This window comes from Citrus clementina, unplaced genomic scaffold (assembly GCF_000493195.1).
Source record: "Citrus clementina cultivar Clemenules unplaced genomic scaffold, Citrus_clementina_v1.0 scaffold_6, whole genome shotgun sequence".
NCBI lineage: Eukaryota > Viridiplantae > Streptophyta > Magnoliopsida > Sapindales > Rutaceae > Citrus > Citrus x clementina.
The window spans coordinates 17,953,967-17,974,108 of record NW_006262139.1 but is presented as its reverse complement, the minus strand read 5'-3'; the positions used below and the strand labels follow the sequence as shown (position 1 = coordinate 17,974,108).

Genomic DNA, 20,142 nt, shown 5'->3' with positions numbered 1-20,142 from the left:
TTTATCATCCGATCGGGTTATATTCGCAACCCGATCCGATCCGAACCCGATATTTTTCGGGTCGGATCGGGTATTTTGCCCACCCCTAGCGGCTGCTCCTTCTATTTCATGTTTTTCTGAACGTATAAATTTGGATGAAAAAAGGAAAAAATTAAAAAAAAATAAAGTAGGGGAAGAAATTAGAGAAATGATAAAAAATAATCCAAATAAATGAAAGAGAAAATAAAGGGGAAGGAGGGTGGGGACAGCGTGGAATAATTTCAAAATTCAAAAGAGAGGGAAAGAGGGGCACGTGGTGTTCGCCCAATTTGGCCGTTGGGACATTTCCGCTCTCCTTTAATAAACGAATGAAGGGGAGGCGGTGCCACTGAAATTCAAAATTCTAGGGTTCGCAGAGCAGAACAGAGAGGATGGAGAAGTACGAGAAGCTAGAGAAGGTGGGAGAAGGAACGTACGGGAAAGTGTACAAGGCAAAGGACAAAGCGACCGGGCAGTTGGTTGCTCTGAAGAAAACAAGACTCGAAATGGACGAAGAAGGCATCCCCCCGACCGCTCTCCGCGAAGTGTCCCTCCTCCAGATGCTCTCTCAATCCCTTTACGTCGTCCGCCTCCTCTGCGTCGAACACGTGGACTCCTCTCTCAAATCCAACAACCCCAGCCCCGACTCCGCTTCCGCCTTCGCCACCTCCAACAACGGCAAGTCTAATCTCTATCTCGTGTTTGAATACCTCGATACCGATCTAAAGAAATTCATCGACTCGCACCGCAAGGGCCCCAATCCGAGGCCGCTGCCCCCCACTCTCATTCAGAGCTTCTTGTACCAGCTTTGCAAAGGCGTCGCCCACTGCCACAGCCACGGTGTCCTTCATCGCGACCTGAAGCCGCAGAATCTTCTCCTTGATAAGGACAAGGGGATTCTCAAGATCGCCGATCTTGGCCTCGGACGCGCCTTCACCGTTCCTCTCAAAAGCTATACCCACGAGATTGTTACTCTCTGGTATAGGGCTCCCGAGGTGCTTCTTGGTTCCACTCATTACTCCACTGCTGTCGACATGTGGTCCGTTGGTTGCATTTTCGCTGAGATGGTTAGAAGGCAGGCTTTGTTCCCTGGTGACTCTGAGTTCCAGCAATTGCTTCATATTTTCAGGCAATCGATCTTTGGCCTCCGTACTTGTTCGTAAAGTTGATATATTGTTTACTATCTTTCTGAGGAATCTAATTGTTATGGACTTTATATTTGATGTACTTGAAGGATGCTGGGAACACCAACTGAGAAACAGTGGCCAGGTGTTTCTACTCTGAGGGACTGGCATGTGTATCCACAGTGGGAGCCGCAGAACTTGCCACGTGCTGTTCCATCTCTGAGTCCTGAGGGAGTTGATCTTCTGTCGGTAAGTTTTCTTATTGAATGCATTAATGTGAGATTCCCACAAACCGTACTAATAATTATTATGCCTTATCAATTGCCCAAGTTGGGATCTCCTTATTGTTTTGTATCCGGACTCAGGATGCGTGTCAAGCTTGACTCGTTTAAGTAAACGTGAAGGCTCTAGATTTTTGTGTTTATGGCCCTAGATAGGAGGCGGATTTTATTAGTTTATTCCCTCGCAATTATCCATTTAGGATGACAGGAATGAGGCTTCATGCGCTTAGGAGTCTAATCAACTTTATAGGCTATTGTTTTTATTGTAATAGTACAAGAACGAGGGGATTAATTGCTAGAGGTGACAGCTATGGAAGCTTTTTTCTCATTTGATTATGGTACTATGAAGCATTAGATTTCTTCTCTTACTTGAAAAGTGAGTCATGATCTGTGGAATACTGTAGATTTAATGCAGTTAAAATATCATGTTGGCAGTGCTGTGATTATTTTTATCTACTTCTTTTATTGCTTAAATTTCTGGGGTTAATAGTTTTTCATTTCATTATTGTAGTTAATGCTGAAATACAATCCAGCAGACAGAATTTCAGCGAAAGCAGCTATGGAACATCCCTATTTTGACAGCCTTGACAAGTCTCAATACTGAAGTTGCAGTACCCTGCTGCTTATGTGAAATTCTACTTCTCTTTCTTCAGTTCTTCGGTTGTGATACAGTTTGTTGTAGGAATTCATTTTCTTGTATTGAAGTTATAGAAGGGGTGACTTGTTTTAAACTCTTAAACATAATTCTGTCAAGTCCGTATGTCATGTTAGTTGTCATCATCTTGGTGATTTCACCATCTGAAGTTCTGAACTTTGTAATATGATCGTTTTCAATTTCTACAATCTTTCTTTTATGTCATTATCAAGTAACTTCAAAGTTTATAACCCCTTTTAGTGTTGTTAGCGGCTGTTGTGAGGATGTTTATTGAATTCGTATATGTACCTCTCATCGTGTTGATGGAGAAAAATTCTCTGCTTTGGTTGTTATCCATGAAGAGGCGGATCTCTATTTAGTACCAGGCTGGATTTTGTTTCATTTTTAGTAAACCAAAATAAGAAGAATTGCGGAATCAGGAAAAAAAAAAAAAAAAAGAGAAAAAACTAAGAAGCATTGCTCGTTGTTTATTAAGGTCTCTCTCTTATAAGTAAATTAAACATTCCCTGAACATGTTGCATGCCAAATTTGTTGTTATTCTGATTCCAGAGAGTTCCACAAGATTGGAGGTCTCTAATTTTCATTTTTCTTTAATGATATTACTCTCACAAATGGCAATGGATTCAACTATGTCGAGAATATTTGGAAAGCGTCAATTTATAAAGCATATTGTTTCTAGTTTTTATCTCATTTTCTAGCCACCTAGGTATCAGTGGATAGCTCCGAACTTTAGTTAGTAGCAGGTGTTAATTTATTAATGGTTATTATCCAAATAAACAGGAATTGTTTTATTGGGGTATGCGCGCAAGTCGGAGGGCTGAGGCTCATTCTTTAATTAGTTGGCAAATGTGAGCTGAGCTCATTGATTAACCGTTAAAAACAAAGTCAAAAATTAATAAGAAACAATTACAATCAGTCACCTTCTCCTAATAAATCTCTAACTCCGCCTATTCTTTTGGAAAGCTCTCACTTCCTCTCTTTCTTCTCTCCGAAATACCAACAAGCTAAGCTTAATTATGATTCTCATTCCTTTTCTTCTTCATTCTCTCTTTCTGCCATTATTTTGATTGAATAAACATAAAATTTGATATGTTCTCGGTATGAAAGAAGAGATTAATGGATCAAATGTAGAGAAAGAAGAAAATTTTCAAGTAAAAAAAATTTCGTAAGGGCAATGGAAGGACTAGAAGGGCTGTTAGAGAGGCTTTTAGAGGGAAGATACAACAGAGGCAAAAGAATTCAGATGAATGAAAGTGAAATTCGGCAACTTTGTTTCACCGCTAAGCAAATCTTCCTTGCTCAACCGAATCTCCTTGAATTAGAAGCTCCCATTAACATTTGTGGTGCCCTTTTTCTTCTTATTCGTTATTGTTGTGCTTTCTGTTCCTGTTTGTAATCATCATTCTATTTGTTTCTTTGTTCTTTTTCTTGTAGATAGATACAAATTACAAAACAGTCTCATGTCGTTTTCTTTTTTTTTTCAGAAGAATTTCATTGGTATTGGTTGGCTAATAATCATAGTAACTGTGTCACCATCCAACGATAATGAAATTGTGCTTGCTTTTCCATGTTCAAATAGTCTCTTGTAATATGGTGAATTTAAAAGTTTATTTACAACCATGAAATACCATTCTTGTAGAAGGATTATATTTATTGTATTACTTGTAATGATGACGATGATGATGCATGATGTCGTGTAGGTGACATACACGGCCAATATCCTGACCTGCTACGACTGTTTGAGTATGGTGGATTTCCTCCAGATTCCAACTATTTATTTCTTGGAGACTATGTAGACAGAGGAAAACAAAGTATAGAGACAATATGCCTCCTCCTCTTGTACAAAATCAAGTACCCAGACAACTTTTTCCTCCTCCGCGGAAACCATGAATGCGCTTCCATCAACCGAATATATGGATTCTATGATGAATGCAAACGGCGTTTCAGTGTGCGTCTTTGGAAGCATTTTACAGAGTGCTTCAACTGTTTGCCCGTGGCTGCAGTCATTGATGATAAAATTTTGTGTATGCACGGTGGACTTTCACCAGAAATGGAGAGCTTAGATCAGATCAGAGCCATACAAAGGCCAATAGACGTGCCAGATCAAGGTCTCTTGTGTGACCTCCTTTGGTCTGATCCCGATAGGGACATCAGAGGCTGGGGTGAGAATGACAGGGGTGTTTCCTATACTTTTGGAGCTGACAAAGTGGCCGAGTTCTTGAATAAACAGGACCTTGATCTCATTTGCCGGGCTCACCAGGTATTTCGTTTTGTTTATCTCTTCAGCCGTGCTTTCACTGAGCACTCTATTTAGGTCAAATTTCCAATACAATGCTGTCTTTGTGCAGGTCGTTGAAGATGGTTTTGAATTCTTTGCAGACAGACGGCTGGTTACAATATTCTCAGCACCAAACTACTGTGGAGAGTTTAATAATGCAGGCGCTTTCATGTGTGTGGATGCTAGTTTGCTCTGCTCATTTCAGATTCTTAGGCCCTTTGGATAGACACAGAAAGAAACTTTGTAATAAATTCCAAGTGAAAAGAGCAAAGAATCAAGTTGAAAGCGCTCAACTATTAAAGGTGATCGTGGTCATTTCCATTAGCTCTTCCTGTTTATGTTAGTAAAAGTTCAGTGTTGAGTTGAGAGACAGTTCATCAAACTGTGTAAAGCATCAGAAAGCTGTGTATATAATACTTCGTGTAATTGCCTAAAAACAAGCATAAGCCAATGTGAATGCTAATAGGTCACAATATTAATTACGTGGGGTTTCTCTTCTTCTGTTCGTTCATCATAAGTTCTATATACCTGCTTGTAACATTTTCCGCACTACAGTTTTTTCCATCTTTTCTTGCAATGGTACTTTTATTGTGATATTAGTTACCGTCTCCAGCTAATCGTCTATTGCAGCAAAAATAAAGTTTCAAGGAAAATATTTGGCTTTCCATTTCTGAGGCTAGGCAAGCAAGCAAAGAGAATTAAATTTTAGTGTACATACAAATACAATGATATCTTGCAAGATTTTACTTCATCTCAATAGGAAGGCAGGCTAATTTCACTTCATCTCAAAAGGAAGGCTATCTACAAGTGGCTACATTCCAATTTTACTCGTCTAAGGATACAAGTTGAAAACAATTTAATTTGATACACTATGTCAACCAAACTGCAGTAGAGCCAACTCATCAGAATTATTGGATTTTCAATTAGACCATACGTGAACAAGCCCATGTCTGTTCCCGGTGTAGATCTCATTGCGCTCTTCATCATAGAAAAGAGAAGTTATATCTTCCAATGCCTCTCCTACCGTGCTTCTTATATAGGAGCATTTATTCAACTTCTTTGACTTGCCAGTACTGCTGCTTCCTAACTCGTCATCAACCTTGGGACTGCAATTTGTCGCATTTATTTTAGCCAGGCATTTCCCAGTCAAAATACTGCTGACATTGATTGATCCAGCTGCACCCAAAAGCAAGGAGAGAATTGCTCCCATCATCAACAATATTCTCTTCATTGAATTACAAAACCAAGTTTATCAAGAAGTTACTTCAAATCAACAGGTCCAAATCTCCGAGAAAACCGGTGATGGCAACTTCTCAATTGATGAAACATCTTATAAGTAATAAGGCAATGGTTGAAAAGAAGTCATTGAACATGTTTTTAAATAACAATTATATCCTAGTTCATCCACTTCTCTAACTTAATAAAAAATAGCTCTAATTACAAGATAAAGAAAAACCAGACTCAGAAAAAGGATGAGCAACGAACAGCATGTCAGAAAGTAGAGTTGCACTATGCTGTTAGAACTATTCAACTTTTACCAATCATTGTTATAAGACTGATTCAAAATAAGCTAAGGCTGATTAAATTCTAATGAGCCCAATGTTCGTACCACAAACCATTAGCACATTAAGGCATATCTGTTACCTAAAGGGCAAGTAAAAGAATTACCACTTCCTTCCATCCATTGATCCTCAGGTTCAGCCTTGCAGTAAGAAATAATAAGATCCTGATCACTTGTTATATAAATGTTATTTGTGTTACAGTCTGGATGCCATAACAGGTGATCCTCAAATGAAGTTACAAGCTCTCCACGAAAATTCCATACAGCAACAGTTCGATTTCTGAACGTTAGGAACAGCTGGTTCTCATAAAGAAAGATAAATGCTGATGGAGTCATGAATTCAGTTCTGCTAACTTCCATCAGCTCAGCATTTCGTACCTATACAGAATACACGTTACACTTGCAGGCTCATAAAAATAACCAACGCCGCAAGTGAAATGCCATAAAAGATCATCGATAACTTACATCAAGGATCTGGAGATTCTCGTTTTCTTGCTTGACAAGAAGCTTTTCATTGAATTGTTCAATGAAGTCCACCTTCTTATTTCGATGCAGCAGATGATAAAAGACCTTGAGAACTGTGCCATCTTCTATAGATAGAATCTTGAGAGGAACATGACTACTAGATCTATTGAAAATTAATAGCATGATGCCCGGACTGTTACAGGTAAAGTAAACAAACGAGAGTACGATGAACATAAAGAAGCATTACGTAGAAACACAAAATAAGAGTTGAAGGTAGTTACTGGTGCAGTAATCCTAGCAACAAGCAACAGTCGGTGCATAAGCGTGTTTGAGAGAGAGAAGGAGAAATTACCTAATTTTGATTTCTTGCACATGTTTGTCTGATATAGAGTACAGCATCGTATAGTTTTTGAGGTCAAACACCTTGTATATACTGTCAATATGACCAATAATTAGAATGTATATTTAGTCAGTTAACAAATTACAGCACATGGAGTGGGAAAATACCTATCTTGTGCAGAGTAAGTCAGGACCTTTCCATTAACATCATCAAACTCCACAAAGCCAGGCCACTTCAAGGACTCTGACTCAAAAAGAGCAAAACCCGAATCTGGCTTACCCCGCCTTATGTATCTAACCCATCACAGAGACATTTACCAGCATGAGGTTAACAGCTCCCCAAAGAATAGAGGAAAAAAGACAGAGAAAATATGCACTCACTCAATTTTTGTAGATCTGCATTTCAAAGAGCTGAAGTTATCAGAAGCATAAACAGACACAGTGATAAGTGAATCATTGTTCTTGTTATAGAACAAGCTTCGTATGACTTCATCAGGACTAACATTCAGAAAACAAATCCTCCTGTTTGTCTCTGCACTTATTACAACAAATGAAACACCCAACAAATCAGCTACATACTCAACAAATCTTTCTTCATCAGGGAGCGACGGTAATGTTAGTACCTCTACTAAAAGCTGCACAGACACCAGAATGCGCAAGGGCAAAGACGATATCACGGGCGGCCACAATCTCAATTACTTTAGTTCTCTTCATTAAAAAAGGCAAAACAAACGGACAGTGCCCTTTGGGATCATGGGTATCATATTCCTCCTAACACACACAAGCACAAATACATACCTCCTTATCAAACAAAACCCTAACTTTCACAGCTGAATAAAATAAAATCCAAGTAATCAATCAAGAAATCTAATATCTTTACATTTTACATTAATAAAGTGGAAAAGAGAGAGAATTTTGTTGAATGAAGTACCACTAAATGCATATTGCGAAATCGTTCTTGAGCATTGCTGATACTAAAAGCACGATCTCTTTTAGAACAAATCTCCCGCCTTTGAAGCTTCTTTACACTGTTAACGAATCCATCAGAACGAACCCTTTTCTTCGCCAATACTCTTCTCCCAGAGCACGGCCTTGGACTCGCCGATATTCTCCTTCCTAATCCTTCCATTTGAACTCTCAATTTTTTTTTTTTAACAAAACCCTAATTTTACAAGTTAACACAAACTCAAGCAACAGCGAAACATAATCAAAATTCAAAATTTGATCCACTAAAATTATAATTATTAACTCTCTCTCTCTCCATCTCTCCTTCTCACGTTCCCTCTACGGAACGGAATCTTGCGTATGATGAACAGCAGTTGGAGAAGGAGAAGAGTGAGATTGTGAGGAGAAAGGCCAGAGAAGGAGAAGGGGTCTCTGTTGAAATGTCGGGGGTTATTCAATTTTTTTTTTTAATTACTTTTAAAAGTACAAATTTTGATTTTCAATTAAGTTTGGCCTTACCGTTGTAAATTCAAATTTTAATTTTAAAAAATTTGTACGGACAGTTCAAATTTTATTTTCACGTTGAACATTTTTTTTTTCTTTTTTAAAGAGTGGAGCTTCTAATACCCACGAAAAAAAAAAAAGAATTCTTATCAAACGTTACATTTGTGTGGATCTTCCTTTAATCACAATTACAGAAAATCATAAAAAATTACAATAGAGTTTTTATTAAATTCAACTATAAATTAATTAAATTTTAAAATATATTTTTTGATAATGAAAATTAATGATTTTGTGTTTATCAAAAATTAATTATGTGATATATTAAATTATAAAAATAATAGGCTGCATAATTGAGTGTAAATACATTTTAATTTAATTAAACTTAATTTATCATTTTATGTAATTTCAACTAATAATAGAAATGTATCTACAGAACTGAAGTTTCATAAAGATTTTAAAAGGAGTGTGAGAAGCTTACCCCTCCTTTTTAATTCAATTATGTGTGAAGGCCACTACTGGAGCATTGATTTTTAAGGCCAGAGTGGGCTGAACCTGGACCTGGACTTCCAAAGAAAAGTTGGGCTTGTTTAAGACTCCTGGGTTTGGCAAGCCAGCCCTTATCCCAGTCCATTTGTCGTTTTCAATAAAACTTGTCTGAGCGTGTAAAAGTCTGGGTTACTTTTACCCTAAACAACAATAAAAAAGAAGAAGATAAAAGTGTGTATATATATATATATAGTTCAAAATTTTGAATGTGTTGAATACAGACGTGTTATTGATAAATATATAATTGAATATTTGAATAGATATGAATTTAACTTGAAATCTTAACAAATAAGTTAAATAACTCGTGTATTTTTTTTTTTTGGAGCCAGAGAATGGGATGGAACACAAAGTTTTGGGAAACATGTTGAACTTGAAAAGATAGGCTAAGCCTAAGCGTAAGCGCTAGTGATCCACAAAACTTGGCTGGCGAAATCAATTATCGCCCCTCGTAATACAGGAACAAGGCGTCACTTGGTTGATCAAATGCCCCCATGCTAACTGCTATCTTTTCTGGACATTGTTCATGTACTTTCTTTGCACGGTTTAGTAAGTGAAATCAAGAAGTACTTTGAATTGGTTTTAATGGAACTCTGAACTCCTGCTGGCTGCTGATATATGGTCGTTTCAATTTCCTGTTTCATGCATCAGCTAACATTTTTCAGTATCATTATCATGAAAACTGCAGGTTTGACATGTTTTGTTGCACGATTCTTTTTTCCCGTAACCATTAATTAAAGCACACAGGCAGGCACTCTTAATTTTAACATAGTTTTGCCCTGATTGGAGAGAGAGAACGCACGATCGGTTTATTGATTAATTTTGTTATGTATCTTTAACTGTAGATAGTAAAGCCGGTGATAAATATATATGATCTGCAAAGAGGCAAGAGGGCTTGAACATGTGTATTTATATGATTTGAGATACGTACAATTAATGATTGGATTAACAATAACACTATCACTTAACATTGAAGAAACACGCCAGCCATTCTTGCCACAAAATTTGTCCAACCACCTTGTTAGAATCAAATTTTTCTAACGACAAGGTTACCTGTCTCTAGTAGGGTGGCCGCCATCAATGCGACCGAATGCAAGAGGCCGGAAGACAAATTCAAGAAATAGATGAAAAAGCACAGCACTAACAGCATACAAGAGAAAACAAATCCCGCTGATGGTGATTCATAGTATAGTTCGGATGTTTATGTTATCATCATTAAGAGGACTCCAAATTCATGCCAATGAAAGAAGGACCATGAATAATTAATGCCAAAACAGACATTTTACTCAATGTTTTGATTTGATTATCTTCTGATTCTCTCTCTCTCTCCCTCCCCCTAACTCTGGTATCTCGCAAAATTTTCACTTTCTTCTTCGTCTTACTGAATGCCATGAGCACTGTTGGAAAAATTGCTCTTAGGGTTACAAATCTGCATCTGGATGTCGATTTTATACAAGTGGAGTCAACATATCTTCCTTGAAGATGAAAAATATACATATACGAAGATGCTTATCTTCGTTCGTTCGTTCGTGAGAAAATAAAAGGTAATTAATTAAGCTAACTTTTTTTTTTCTCCTCTTGATTAATTGAACATACCGGTCGGTTTGCATGCAAAGGAAAAATGTTGTTCATCTTATAAGTGTTCGTCGTCGATATGGAAATATGGTAGCTTTTGCCTTTTACACTTGCTTGCTTATTGTAGAAAGCGTCTCTGCGTTGTTATTTAAAAAAAAATTACATTTGAGAATGCAAATTACAAAATTTGATTCTCAATTCATATTTTGATTTACATCTGTTGTCATATTTTGATTTACATGTGAAGTTTTTTCTTTTCTTTTTTTGAGACAATTCAAATATTAATTTAATTATGCTCGAGCTATTTCTTATATCCAATTCTGTTTTAAAGGGTCCAACAGCTATGGTGGCCCTTTGGCACCATTCCCCATATTTTGTCCTTTTATATTATCACTTGTCATTATCAAAAATAACACAAAAAAGTAGTTCAATGGCTTGAATGGATTTATCCTAGCTCAATGGCCTGAGTAGAAGTCGTAATGAAAAAAAATAATTGAATAGAGAAGAAATGAATTGATACATGCATGGGTAATTTTATAACACATGATTGTCAAATTTTCAGTGTAAATTTATACAAGTAAATGCATTCAAACGACTGAATTATTGAAACTAAATGATAGAAGTTGTTTTAATCCTACAACCAAACAACCCCTAAGCCGGTTAATAGTTCAACATAACCACTACGTAATAAAAGCAATTAAAAAAACAGCTTAGTTTCCAATAAGGACAACATATATTTCATTTGCAACTTATATAATCACATGTTAAATTGAGATAGTCAATTAATTACATGTAAGAGTTCCATTACAGATGGTATGGATCCAATACCTCCTCTTTCAAGAAGAGAGAGTGCCAGCTCGCATTCATGCCATCCTCTCAATCCACTTGCCAATTTCCTCAGAGTCTCAGGCTTCACTTCTTGAATCCATGCTGGAGCAGAGCTTACTACTAGCCCAACTAGACAGGAAACATAAGCTCTCCAAGTAGCAGGATCACAGCCAAGTTTTATGTTCCCCTCCAATGCCCTCGACAAATACTCGAAGTGAGTCCCAATGAGATATCTCCTCCTAGAGACCGCCCATGATGGCATCTTGGCCTCAAAACCCCATATCAATCCCCCAGATAGAACCCACATATAAGCCATTGCATAACCTTCCATAATATGGGCCACAGCACTCACCTTGCCAAGTTTTTCATCCCTGGATGATAGTAACCAGGTTGGTATAGTTTCCCGGTAGAGTTCTTGGACCACCTGCAATCCAGCAGTGGCACACAAGAGGCTTGCTCCCAGTGAAGCTACCTCTCTTGCCTTGGAAGTGGCAAGGGACAGTGACGCTTGACTAGACTTCAAGCGGGGTAAATCTGAGCTTGCCCATTTCGCAGCTGCTTCCCGAGCAAACTCTGCTACAAGCCCTACAATTACATCATTCACATGTTGGACGTTGTGTATTGTTCTGCAAGAGCGAAGGTAAAGATATCCAGGTGCTAGAGAAGGACAAACAGCACGAGCTGCAACATCGCTTCCCAGCAAGTTATTTACACTGCTTTGATTGGTCAACAGAGAAGACACATGAAGGGATCCAAGGAATGAAGTGAAGCAACTTCTCAGGAGCTGGGAAACTGCTTCTTGGTTTTTCCAGAAAACAGAACGAGAACATGATACAACTATGAAGTCATGCCAACGACGGACCTTTTGTGCCCACAGAGAGCCAATTATTGGAATGCAAGGCCAAGAGCAGCCTGCAGCACAGTTCTCCAAGGCCGGCCCTATGACAGCATGGATGTAATCCAGGCTCTTAGTGAGTTTGAAAGTAATGGTTAAACTGACAAGAACTGCAACTGGAAGTGGAAGAGTTAAAGGTGATGTCCCTGCGACAAGGTTTGTGCAAAAGCATTGGCTGTTTAGCAAGAGAAAGGCAGCCGAACAATCTATAATAGAAATGTAACCTTTTACTTTGCTAAATTTTGATTAAAATAAACATAAAAGTGATCCTTTTTATGCCCAGTTATAGAGCAGCAGCCAACAAAGTAAAGAGGCAGTATAACTTCCCTATGAGGATAACATACATCATATACACAGAAAAGTTGCAAAACATACCAGCTGAACAGCATGGAACAGAAACACCTACAGCAGCAAGTATTTCTTTTATTTCAGACTCAATTGAAGGAAGCATTGGTGCTGGACTAGGCCAATCTGTTCCATTCATTGGGACTGCTTTCCATATACCACGACTAATTTCTGCAGAGAAATAACTGATGATTGTGGCAATTGAGGCAGGCAAAAAGTCCACAAGCTCCCTCAGGCCTGCAAGCATTGAAGAGCTTGTAACCAGTAATCTAAAGCAGTTGAAATATACATAAAATTACACCCGACTCCCTGAGCTGTAATATCATATTTATCTAGTAACAGACCAAAAATAACATGAGAAACCATCAGGATATGGACAAGAAAAGTATTGATGTAGCATGAAAATAGAGAAAGAAGGCAGAAAAAGAAGAGCCTCATAAACAAGTTAAGCCACTAAACCTGTTATCAAGTCCCGAGATGAAAGCCTTCCATAGGCACAAGCACTTAAAATTGCCTCGAGAACAAACGGGATGGCTTCCAGCACCTCCCATGCAGGGAGCATAGGTCTCTGGTAAGCATCTTCTCCAATACATGCAGGGGACTCAGATGCACTGCCGGAAGGTGGTGTTGAAGAATTACTTGACGATGCCCCAGTTTTAGTCATTTTCGAGTAAATCATACTCAAAATCTTATTAGCAACTTGATGAACAGGATTGCCACTGCAAAGGCCAGAAAGCGTTGAAGCAATGCAAGTTTTGTTTTGACAGTACCAAGCACGTAGTTTTGGAAAATGATCAATGTATATAGGGTCATCTGACACAGTGTCAAGCTGGTCCAAGTTACTGTTTCTTTCACTCTGGGCAGCAGAAGTACGGGATGCGATGTGACTATTATGCAGTAACAAAAGATACTCTAGAGTAAGTTCACCCGCCAGTGTTCCGCCACTCAGGCACAGCTCATGAGGTGATCTATAGAATTTCCATAGACGAACAAGAAAAAGAAATGCACAAGAAAAGACCATGTAGACCGAGGGCTCATCACCTGTACTTGATTTGCTACTTGATGTAGGTACAAGTGATCCAAAGACCTCACAAAGTGGCATTAATGATGCCACAACATCGGGGACCTGCAGGAGCAGCAATTTATCAGAAAGTATATGGACCTCAATCTGGAACAACCAGATGAAAAAGAGTAATGTTAAAGCTACAAACTATTTTTGGACAAACTGATGTGGCATTATGTAATAAGTTGAATGGAAATACAAAATAATAAAAACAAATCACGTGGCTCAAGTGATGTCTTCATTCAATCACTCAAGTGATACCACGTCAGTTTGTACAAGATAGTTTTTAGCTATATCGTTGCTTGATGAGAAAATAATTGTCAAGCAAAAACCATAGCTAAGGTCAATGGGTGGAAAAATAAAATAAAATCCAATAGATCCGGATCAAGTAGATATTCAACACTAGGAGTTCAAATGTTTGAATAAACCCCCACATTAATTAACCTAAACATATTCAGCAAATTGCATATTTCACCTAACAAGATCTTTTGAGCTATAATAAATGGAACAATGACAATCAATAAAAAATCCATAACACAGCTCATGATTCCATTAAAAAAAAAAAAATTCTACAAATGTTAGATTTCAGATATAAAACTCTCAATTACAGAATTCCTGGCATCCTGCATAAATAGAAGATCCAAGTAATCAGTCACATCAATATAACTGAACCTGAAAACATAGGCAACCTCCAAAAGGAAATTTTGACTCAATTGAGAGATCACAACTGTGCAGGCTTACCAGTTATCAAGACTGCAAATTCTATTAATCCTAATCAAATTATAGAAAGGCTGATTGTGAAGACTAGAAGAGCTTCCTTTTTCAAACTTAGAAAATGTAATATTTGGAATACAACTTCAGCCTGCAATACGAAAAATAGGCAGAATATTTTAAGTTATTTAGTTCATCTTCTTCTCGCTGTCTTTCACTAACTATGCTCCTACGGGATATTGCATCAGGTAATAGTTTATTGAAAAAAGTGTTCTTTGGTTCCCCCAGCCCCAACACATAAGTTTTAGTTAGAATCAATGACTTGATAATTTGATCAAAATTTTCAATTCAAACATAAAAAATAAGATAGAGCTTTTATATTAGTCTCAGACCATTACCTATAAGTTCAAGTGTTTGAGTCAGGTGATAGTATTATTGCTAATCCAATCATTCTACATATCTCATTTCATATACTGATAAATTTGGATAAATACATATTCAAGCCTCTTGCCTCTTGCACACCATATCAACCAGCTTGAATATCTACAGTTAAAGACACATAATAAAAATATTAAACAGATCATTAGATCAAAATGTGACCATGCATTCTCTCCAATCAGGGTAAAACTAAGTAAAAAAGAGTGCTGTATGCTTTAATGGTTACAGGGGAAAAAACAATCACAACTTAGCTTTACACCAAATCACTTCCTTGTATTTGAAATTTTTAACACAAGCAACAAAACATGTCAAACCTGAGGATTACGTGATAATGATAGTGAAAAATGTTTGCTGATGATGAATAAGGATGCATGAAATATGAAATTGATTTGACCATATATAAATTCAAAGACATATTGAATTGTCCATCAAAACCAATGCAATACTTGACTTCACTTACTAAGCCATGCAAAGAAAGTATATGAACAGTATCAACTGAGGATGCTCCAAAAAAGATAGCAGTTAGCATGGGCATATGATCAACCAAGTGACTCCTTGGACCAGTATAACCAGGGGGAATAGGAGGAGAAAGAAGCTTGACCACAAAGCGCACCACATGTTCCTGGAAAAGAAACATAAGAAAAGGTGAGAAAAAGAATTAAATAAATGAGAACACACACAAGAAAGGATTCGAGGCAACTATCTTGAAATCGTCAATATCGCTGCATAAATGTGATACCTGAATATTCCATCCACGAGCAAGGGATGCACCACAAAGAATTTTTGCAGCTGCTGATCTCTCCTCTGCTGATCCAGTTAATGCAATGTGATATAACTTCTCTATCTCCGCTAAACTTAAATACAGGAGAAATGAAGGAAAACTAATCAAAAAATCTGCTAATACTGGAATTTTATTTAAAGGAATTAATACTGGAATTAAACAGGAAATATTTGTCGCACCTTGAAGCAGGAGTACTAAAAAGCAAATTTACTAAAGAACCATTTAACGGAGCTCCTTCCATAAACATGGACCAAGGAGATTTTTGAACTGGTGAAAACTCATTTACTGCGATAACTGATGCGGACACATAACCAGGCCAATAATATGCTGATGTGTCAATTAAATTTCTTGCAATGCAAGCTTCCACAATGAGGTGCCTCATGTTGCCACCTAAAGATAATAAATCAATGCTAGAATATTATTACATCAAGCATAGGACATTTTTCATGGGCAAAGGAAAATAAAAAATACCACACATTTTGTATTGATCCTAATATGTAAGAATAGTAAGAGTTAGAAACACACACTTCTGATTTCTATATTACCTGAATTTAGTAATGTTTCACTAGGACTGCCACTGCATATACCATCCTTCATATTCTTAGAAACGGATATGAAGCTTGCTGCTTTTGCAGCAGCATTATTAGCTTCACAAGCAACTGATGCTGGAGGGCATAAGAGTGCAGAAAAATTTCCAAGTGCCTGTAGAGAGGAAACTAATCCCTCTTTCTTTGAAGCAAGACTTTTCTCTTCCATTCCATGTCCACATCCAGTCTCTATAGACCCAGACGTCTTAGACCCCTGGAGTGTAGACAGTTGAATGTTGGCCTGTTCAGCCAAAACATTAGCAATTGCCAAGGGAACAATCGACAAAAGGATTCCAAGGCGGGCCTCAAGATGTGGAAGAGGGCCTTCAGGAGGATCACGTTCCTGCAGTGAAGCAAGAAGCATAAGCAAATGTCACCAACATTATAACTTTTGTCCAACAATGAAAAGTTATTAGGTTAGACACAACTCTCTGCACAAGTCGAAGAGCGGAAAGCCAAAGCGCGAGAAAAGTTTCTTGCCAGCTTGCCCGGTTAAGTACTCGGAGTGTAGTAATAATTCCTGCAGTCATGACACCAACATTATGACATTATCATTTCCTGCAGCTTTAAATCAGACCTCATTTCTGAAAAATGCAAAAAACTAGATATGCATACTGCAGAAACAAGACAGGATAGCAAAAAGAATACGACTATAAGATATTCTATTCATATGGATTTACGTGTAAGCACAATGATGGCTGATGTGACTGGAAGTTGTTTCCCATCCATTGAATTCTCCATAAAAATATCAAAGCTAAGCCAACAAGAAGACCAACTGGATTCAGAATTACAGCTACGCATCGGCCTCAAAGATTTAGTATCAATCAGCATTCCAATGAACCTGTGCTTATTTAACTTATAGTCATAACTGGGAACATTTCGGACGTTATCACACAACCTAGCCAAAAGCTGGCTGACCGTTTTCAGTTTTGAGGATTCCAACTTGTTGGCTTCCAGAAACTGTAGCCTCTGCAGAAGTCCATTGAAACTTTCAGGCCTACAAAAACAGAAGCAACTAAGAAAGAGAAGACAATACAGATCACATTTGTGGAAGCCAGCAGATTTATGTATCCAATACTTCTGGGAAAGATAAGTTGAGAACAAGGTACCAACGCCAAGGGAATTGCCAGTAATAATAGGCAATTGAAGTTACAACACCATCACAAGAAGTTTTCCCTTTTTTCAAAAAAAAAAAAACAAGTCAATCTAACTACTACAATGATCAACAAACACTTCATGATAGATTTCCCATAAGAATTATTTTTTAAAAAAAAGCTCCTAAGAACTGCAGCAGAAAGATCAACCTTTTTTCAAACAAATCTAGGAACAAAGCACATGCTATGTATCATGGAATTACAGCAAGTATGGATTGATCATATAAAAGTTGGCAAAAAAATGATAAATGTCTTCACATGCCCACTTGAGCCAAGTATGGATTGATCATATACAACAACAGAAAACTATACATATCTCTTCTACTGTTCTAGAACTCAAATTTCAGCTCCGTTGCAGACTGCTCGCCAAGGGGATAAATTAAATATATAAATGATTAAGGGATTCCAAGACTACCAAAATTGATGATTTAAAAACCAGAGGTAGCATTGATTGAGGAACTTGAATAAAGCACACTGTCAGGTCTCTTTACGTTATTTACCAATAGAATGCAAAGTGCATAATTGAGAAGCAAAGAAACATAATCATAAAATTGATTGATGCCTGGCACAGATACCTACTACATTATTTAAGGCTATAACATGACGACCCAATTTCATGATTCAATTCTGAAAACATACTCAAGAGCGGCAAAACTAAAGGCAAGTTAAAGGAAGATAATGGTGTGCTGCACATACATGTTGAAGTGAATGAGGCGAATTAGAACCATAGCCTTACTGCTATCCATCAGTTTATTCAACACCTCAATGACCAAAAGAGAATTCTTTCTCCTAATCTGCTCAAAATGTTCGTTATTTCCCACACTAAAATTCCCAATAGAGTCAATTTCCATACTCTGTTGATCTAAAGACCCCACTTGCAGTCCCATATCCTCGAACAAGCTATCAATCAAACGAACAACAAGATCGAAAAAGGACAAAACTAACGCATGCCCAAACTCCACAACACGCACATTGTAAGTCCGAGAAAGCTGAAGACAAGCGTCAACAGATTCTATTATCCTGCAATTGTCATTTCATCAAACACTAGTCCGCAAGCAAAACTTCAAATTAAAATTAAAAAAAAAAAGAGAAGATAAAAAAATCAACTCACTTGACATTACAGTCCTCGGAGGCAACGGCGTGAAAATTAAGAGCGTAACGAGAGAGGAGTTCGAGATAAAGCCGAAAGGCCTGAGGCTGAGATCGACGGTGAGGAATTACACGTGAAGTGAGAAGCGAGAGAATATGAATGGGCGACAAGAGATTGGACGTTAAAGCGTAATCTAGAAACTTCCAAAGGGAAGGGTGATTGTTTTGGAAGCAGAGATAAGAAACCAACACTTCTCCTAATTCAACGACGGAGCCTGAGCCCGATTTTAAGCATCTGGTCATCTCTACTGCCCACATCACGGGGCTGTCGTGGCGCTGCTGGCATCGCTTCGCTGTCTCTATAACCCTCTCTTCGAACGCAGCGGCGCTCAACAAGCACGACTCTTCCTCCATCATTTCTTTCGATTGATTTGCCATGCAGTGTCTGTCACTTTGATTTCTTTTTTATTTGATTAATAATTCACAGACTCGCAATTAGCAATCGCTGCTTTTATTGCTTGCGCCGCGCACCTAACTATTTCTCATGTGAACGGATATACTGCTTCCTGCGACTTCCGTTGCCACTTGCCACTTCCATTTTCGTCTTCGCTCTAACTCCTAATTTATTATCGTTATTATTGTAATTATTTTCCTAATGGTTTACCTTTACCGTATCGATCTATTGTTTGCCTACGTGAAATTCTTCATACAAAAGTAATAAAAAATACGTACACTTTGACTTAAAATGCAAAAAGTTCATCGAAGTCCTTGTTGCAAAAATAAAAATAATAAATAACCATCCATTGATGGTTCTTACTTCTTACGTCTGTCCTCCTGATGACGACGACAATTTTGTACACGACTAGCGAATTTGTTTAAAATAAAAAAAAGGTTAATTTTAGATTACATTGATTATTTTTAAATATTTTTAAAAATAATTTTTTATTCTTAATAAATATAGGAGATAAATGAAATTTTTTAAAAAAATAAAGAAACCTTTTAAAATAAAACTAAAGAAAAATTATTTATATGACGTGATTATTAAATAAAGAAATAATTTCAATATAATCAAATTATGAGGGAGTAATATAAAATGTATCTTAAAAAAATTGGTTCGAGTTGGTAAAAAACTGACACAATTATTAAACAAACTGACTAATAAAGTGTTGGTTCCACTGGCAATAGAGTCCCCTTAAGTGGCTTGACTGGATTTGCTCTCCAGTTCGAGTCGCATGGAAGTCGTCTTTGATGGGAGAACCTGTGCCTCTCGGTTCGAGCGGTGATTTCTAGTCTAAATTGTGGTACGGGCTTAAAGGTGCCTTTTACAGTTGGGGTCCTCCCCAAGATACCTGGTCAAAACAAAAAATAAATAAAATTAAACAAACTGTATTTGTGTTACCTCTTAATAATGGTATTGAATTCAAGTTTCAATTCTTTGACTTGGACTTTTCAATCTATTTATACGACGTGATTATTAAACAAAGTATTGTGTCATCGAAACATGTTAAACATGTCAATCAGAATGACATTTTAGACTTTTTAAACTTTCTTTTATAAAAATTGAGGATACATTTATAATTTAACAAAAAATACATCTAAACCCAGCAAACTCATGTCTATTTTCATAAAAATACGTATGGTCTATTGTTCAAAAATATAAATGGTGTTAAGCATGTTAATGAGTGATGTTCATATTAATTGAGTTTAATAAATTCTAAACGAGCAAGTAAGGCCATATAGCTTTTAAGATACTTTGCGGAGAAAAAATTATAATTATTAAAGAAAAGTTGATAGTGAATGATAAATATAATTTTGTCAAAAAAATATTATAGATTTTTCGTCATAAAAGTAGTAGATCAAATCAAATTAATTTTTAAATAAAAATAATTAGTATTTACTAAATACTTTAGTGCTATAACAATTGGTCAACCTCAATATCAAACAGTGTCTAAATCATGTCATT

The 20,142-nt window shown here is 37.1% G+C and overlaps 4 protein-coding genes across 5 annotated transcripts; 2 read left to right on the top strand and 2 right to left on the bottom strand.

Moving 5' to 3' along the window:
* Positions 1 to 285: 285 nt before the first annotated feature.
* LOC18038085 (cyclin-dependent kinase B1-2) lies at positions 286 to 2,308 on the top strand. The gene is made up of 3 exons (XM_006429601.2): positions 286 to 1,147; positions 1,253 to 1,391; positions 1,935 to 2,308. Exons 1-3 carry the CDS (start codon positions 411 to 413, stop codon positions 2,025 to 2,027), a joined length of 969 nt encoding a protein of 322 aa, XP_006429664.1. The 5' UTR covers positions 286 to 410; the 3' UTR covers positions 2,028 to 2,308.
* A 916-nt stretch (positions 2,309 to 3,224) lies between these two features.
* LOC18039225 (serine/threonine-protein phosphatase PP1) lies at positions 3,225 to 4,898 on the top strand. Its single transcript, XM_006429600.2, has 3 exons — positions 3,225 to 3,421; positions 3,779 to 4,338; positions 4,427 to 4,898. Exons 1-3 carry the CDS (start codon positions 3,253 to 3,255, stop codon positions 4,580 to 4,582), a joined length of 885 nt encoding a protein of 294 aa, XP_006429663.1. The 5' UTR covers positions 3,225 to 3,252; the 3' UTR covers positions 4,583 to 4,898.
* A 205-nt stretch (positions 4,899 to 5,103) lies between these two features.
* Positions 5,104 to 8,130, bottom strand: LOC18039224. Of its 2 annotated transcripts, none has more exons than XM_006429599.2 (8): positions 7,653 to 8,130; positions 7,345 to 7,492; positions 7,103 to 7,253; positions 6,890 to 7,015; positions 6,735 to 6,815; positions 6,383 to 6,575; positions 6,025 to 6,295; positions 5,104 to 5,532 (listed from the first exon to the last, which is right to left on the bottom strand). In XM_006429599.2, the coding sequence occupies exons 1-8, from the start codon at positions 7,848 to 7,850 to the stop codon at positions 5,276 to 5,278; spliced, it is 1,425 nt and encodes a 474-aa protein (XP_006429662.1). In that variant the 5' UTR covers positions 7,851 to 8,130; the 3' UTR covers positions 5,104 to 5,275. The 2 variants fall into 2 exon arrangements, with proteins under 2 accessions (XP_006429662.1, XP_024037739.1); XM_024181971.1 differs by having other exon boundaries at positions 7,345 to 7,551; positions 7,653 to 7,744.
* Positions 8,131 to 10,985: 2,855 nt separating this feature from the next.
* LOC18039043 (mediator of RNA polymerase II transcription subunit 33A) lies at positions 10,986 to 18,975 on the bottom strand. The gene is made up of 11 exons (XM_006429598.2): positions 18,202 to 18,975; positions 17,787 to 18,110; positions 16,617 to 16,933; positions 16,365 to 16,456; positions 15,895 to 16,279; positions 15,529 to 15,739; positions 15,308 to 15,422; positions 15,029 to 15,190; positions 12,816 to 13,482; positions 12,387 to 12,593; positions 10,986 to 12,157 (listed from the first exon to the last, which is right to left on the bottom strand). Exons 1-11 carry the CDS (start codon positions 18,615 to 18,617, stop codon positions 11,067 to 11,069), a joined length of 3,987 nt encoding a protein of 1,328 aa, XP_006429661.1. The 5' UTR covers positions 18,618 to 18,975; the 3' UTR covers positions 10,986 to 11,066.
* Positions 18,976 to 20,142: the final 1,167 nt, after the last annotated feature.

Bases quoted from the DNA above. Each gene is read 5' to 3' on its own strand.
- LOC18039225 (XM_006429600.2), top strand. From the start codon at position 3,253: ATGGAAGGACTAGAAGGGCTGTTAGAGAGGCTTTTAGAGGGAAGATAC. The intron at 3,422-3,778 runs GTGCCCTTTTTC...GATGTCGTGTAG, and splicing joins AGCTCCCATTAACATTTGTG to GTGACATACACGGCCAATAT. The intron at 4,339-4,426 runs GTATTTCGTTTT...GTCTTTGTGCAG, and splicing joins TCATTTGCCGGGCTCACCAG to GTCGTTGAAGATGGTTTTGA.
- LOC18039224 (XM_006429599.2), bottom strand. From the start codon at position 7,850: ATGGAAGGATTAGGAAGGAGAATATCGGCGAGTCCAAGGCCGTGCTCT. The intron at 7,493-7,652 runs GTACTTCATTCA...TGTGTGTGTTAG, and splicing joins TTCGCAATATGCATTTAGTG to GAGGAATATGATACCCATGA. The intron at 6,296-6,382 runs GTAAGTTATCGA...TATTCTGTATAG, and splicing joins AGAATCTCCAGATCCTTGAT to GTACGAAATGCTGAGCTGAT.
- LOC18038085 (XM_006429601.2), top strand. From the start codon at position 411: ATGGAGAAGTACGAGAAGCTAGAGAAGGTGGGAGAAGGAACGTACGGG. The intron at 1,148-1,252 runs GCAATCGATCTT...ATGTACTTGAAG, and splicing joins CAATTGCTTCATATTTTCAG to GATGCTGGGAACACCAACTG. The intron at 1,392-1,934 runs GTAAGTTTTCTT...TCATTATTGTAG, and splicing joins AGGGAGTTGATCTTCTGTCG to TTAATGCTGAAATACAATCC.
- LOC18039043 (XM_006429598.2), bottom strand. From the start codon at position 18,617: ATGGCAAATCAATCGAAAGAAATGATGGAGGAAGAGTCGTGCTTGTTG. The intron at 13,483-15,028 runs GTAAGTGAAGTC...CTGCTCCTGCAG, and splicing joins TACTTTCTTTGCATGGCTTA to GTCCCCGATGTTGTGGCATC. The intron at 12,158-12,386 runs GTATGTTTTGCA...ACCTTGTCGCAG, and splicing joins TGTTCCATGCTGTTCAGCTG to GGACATCACCTTTAACTCTT.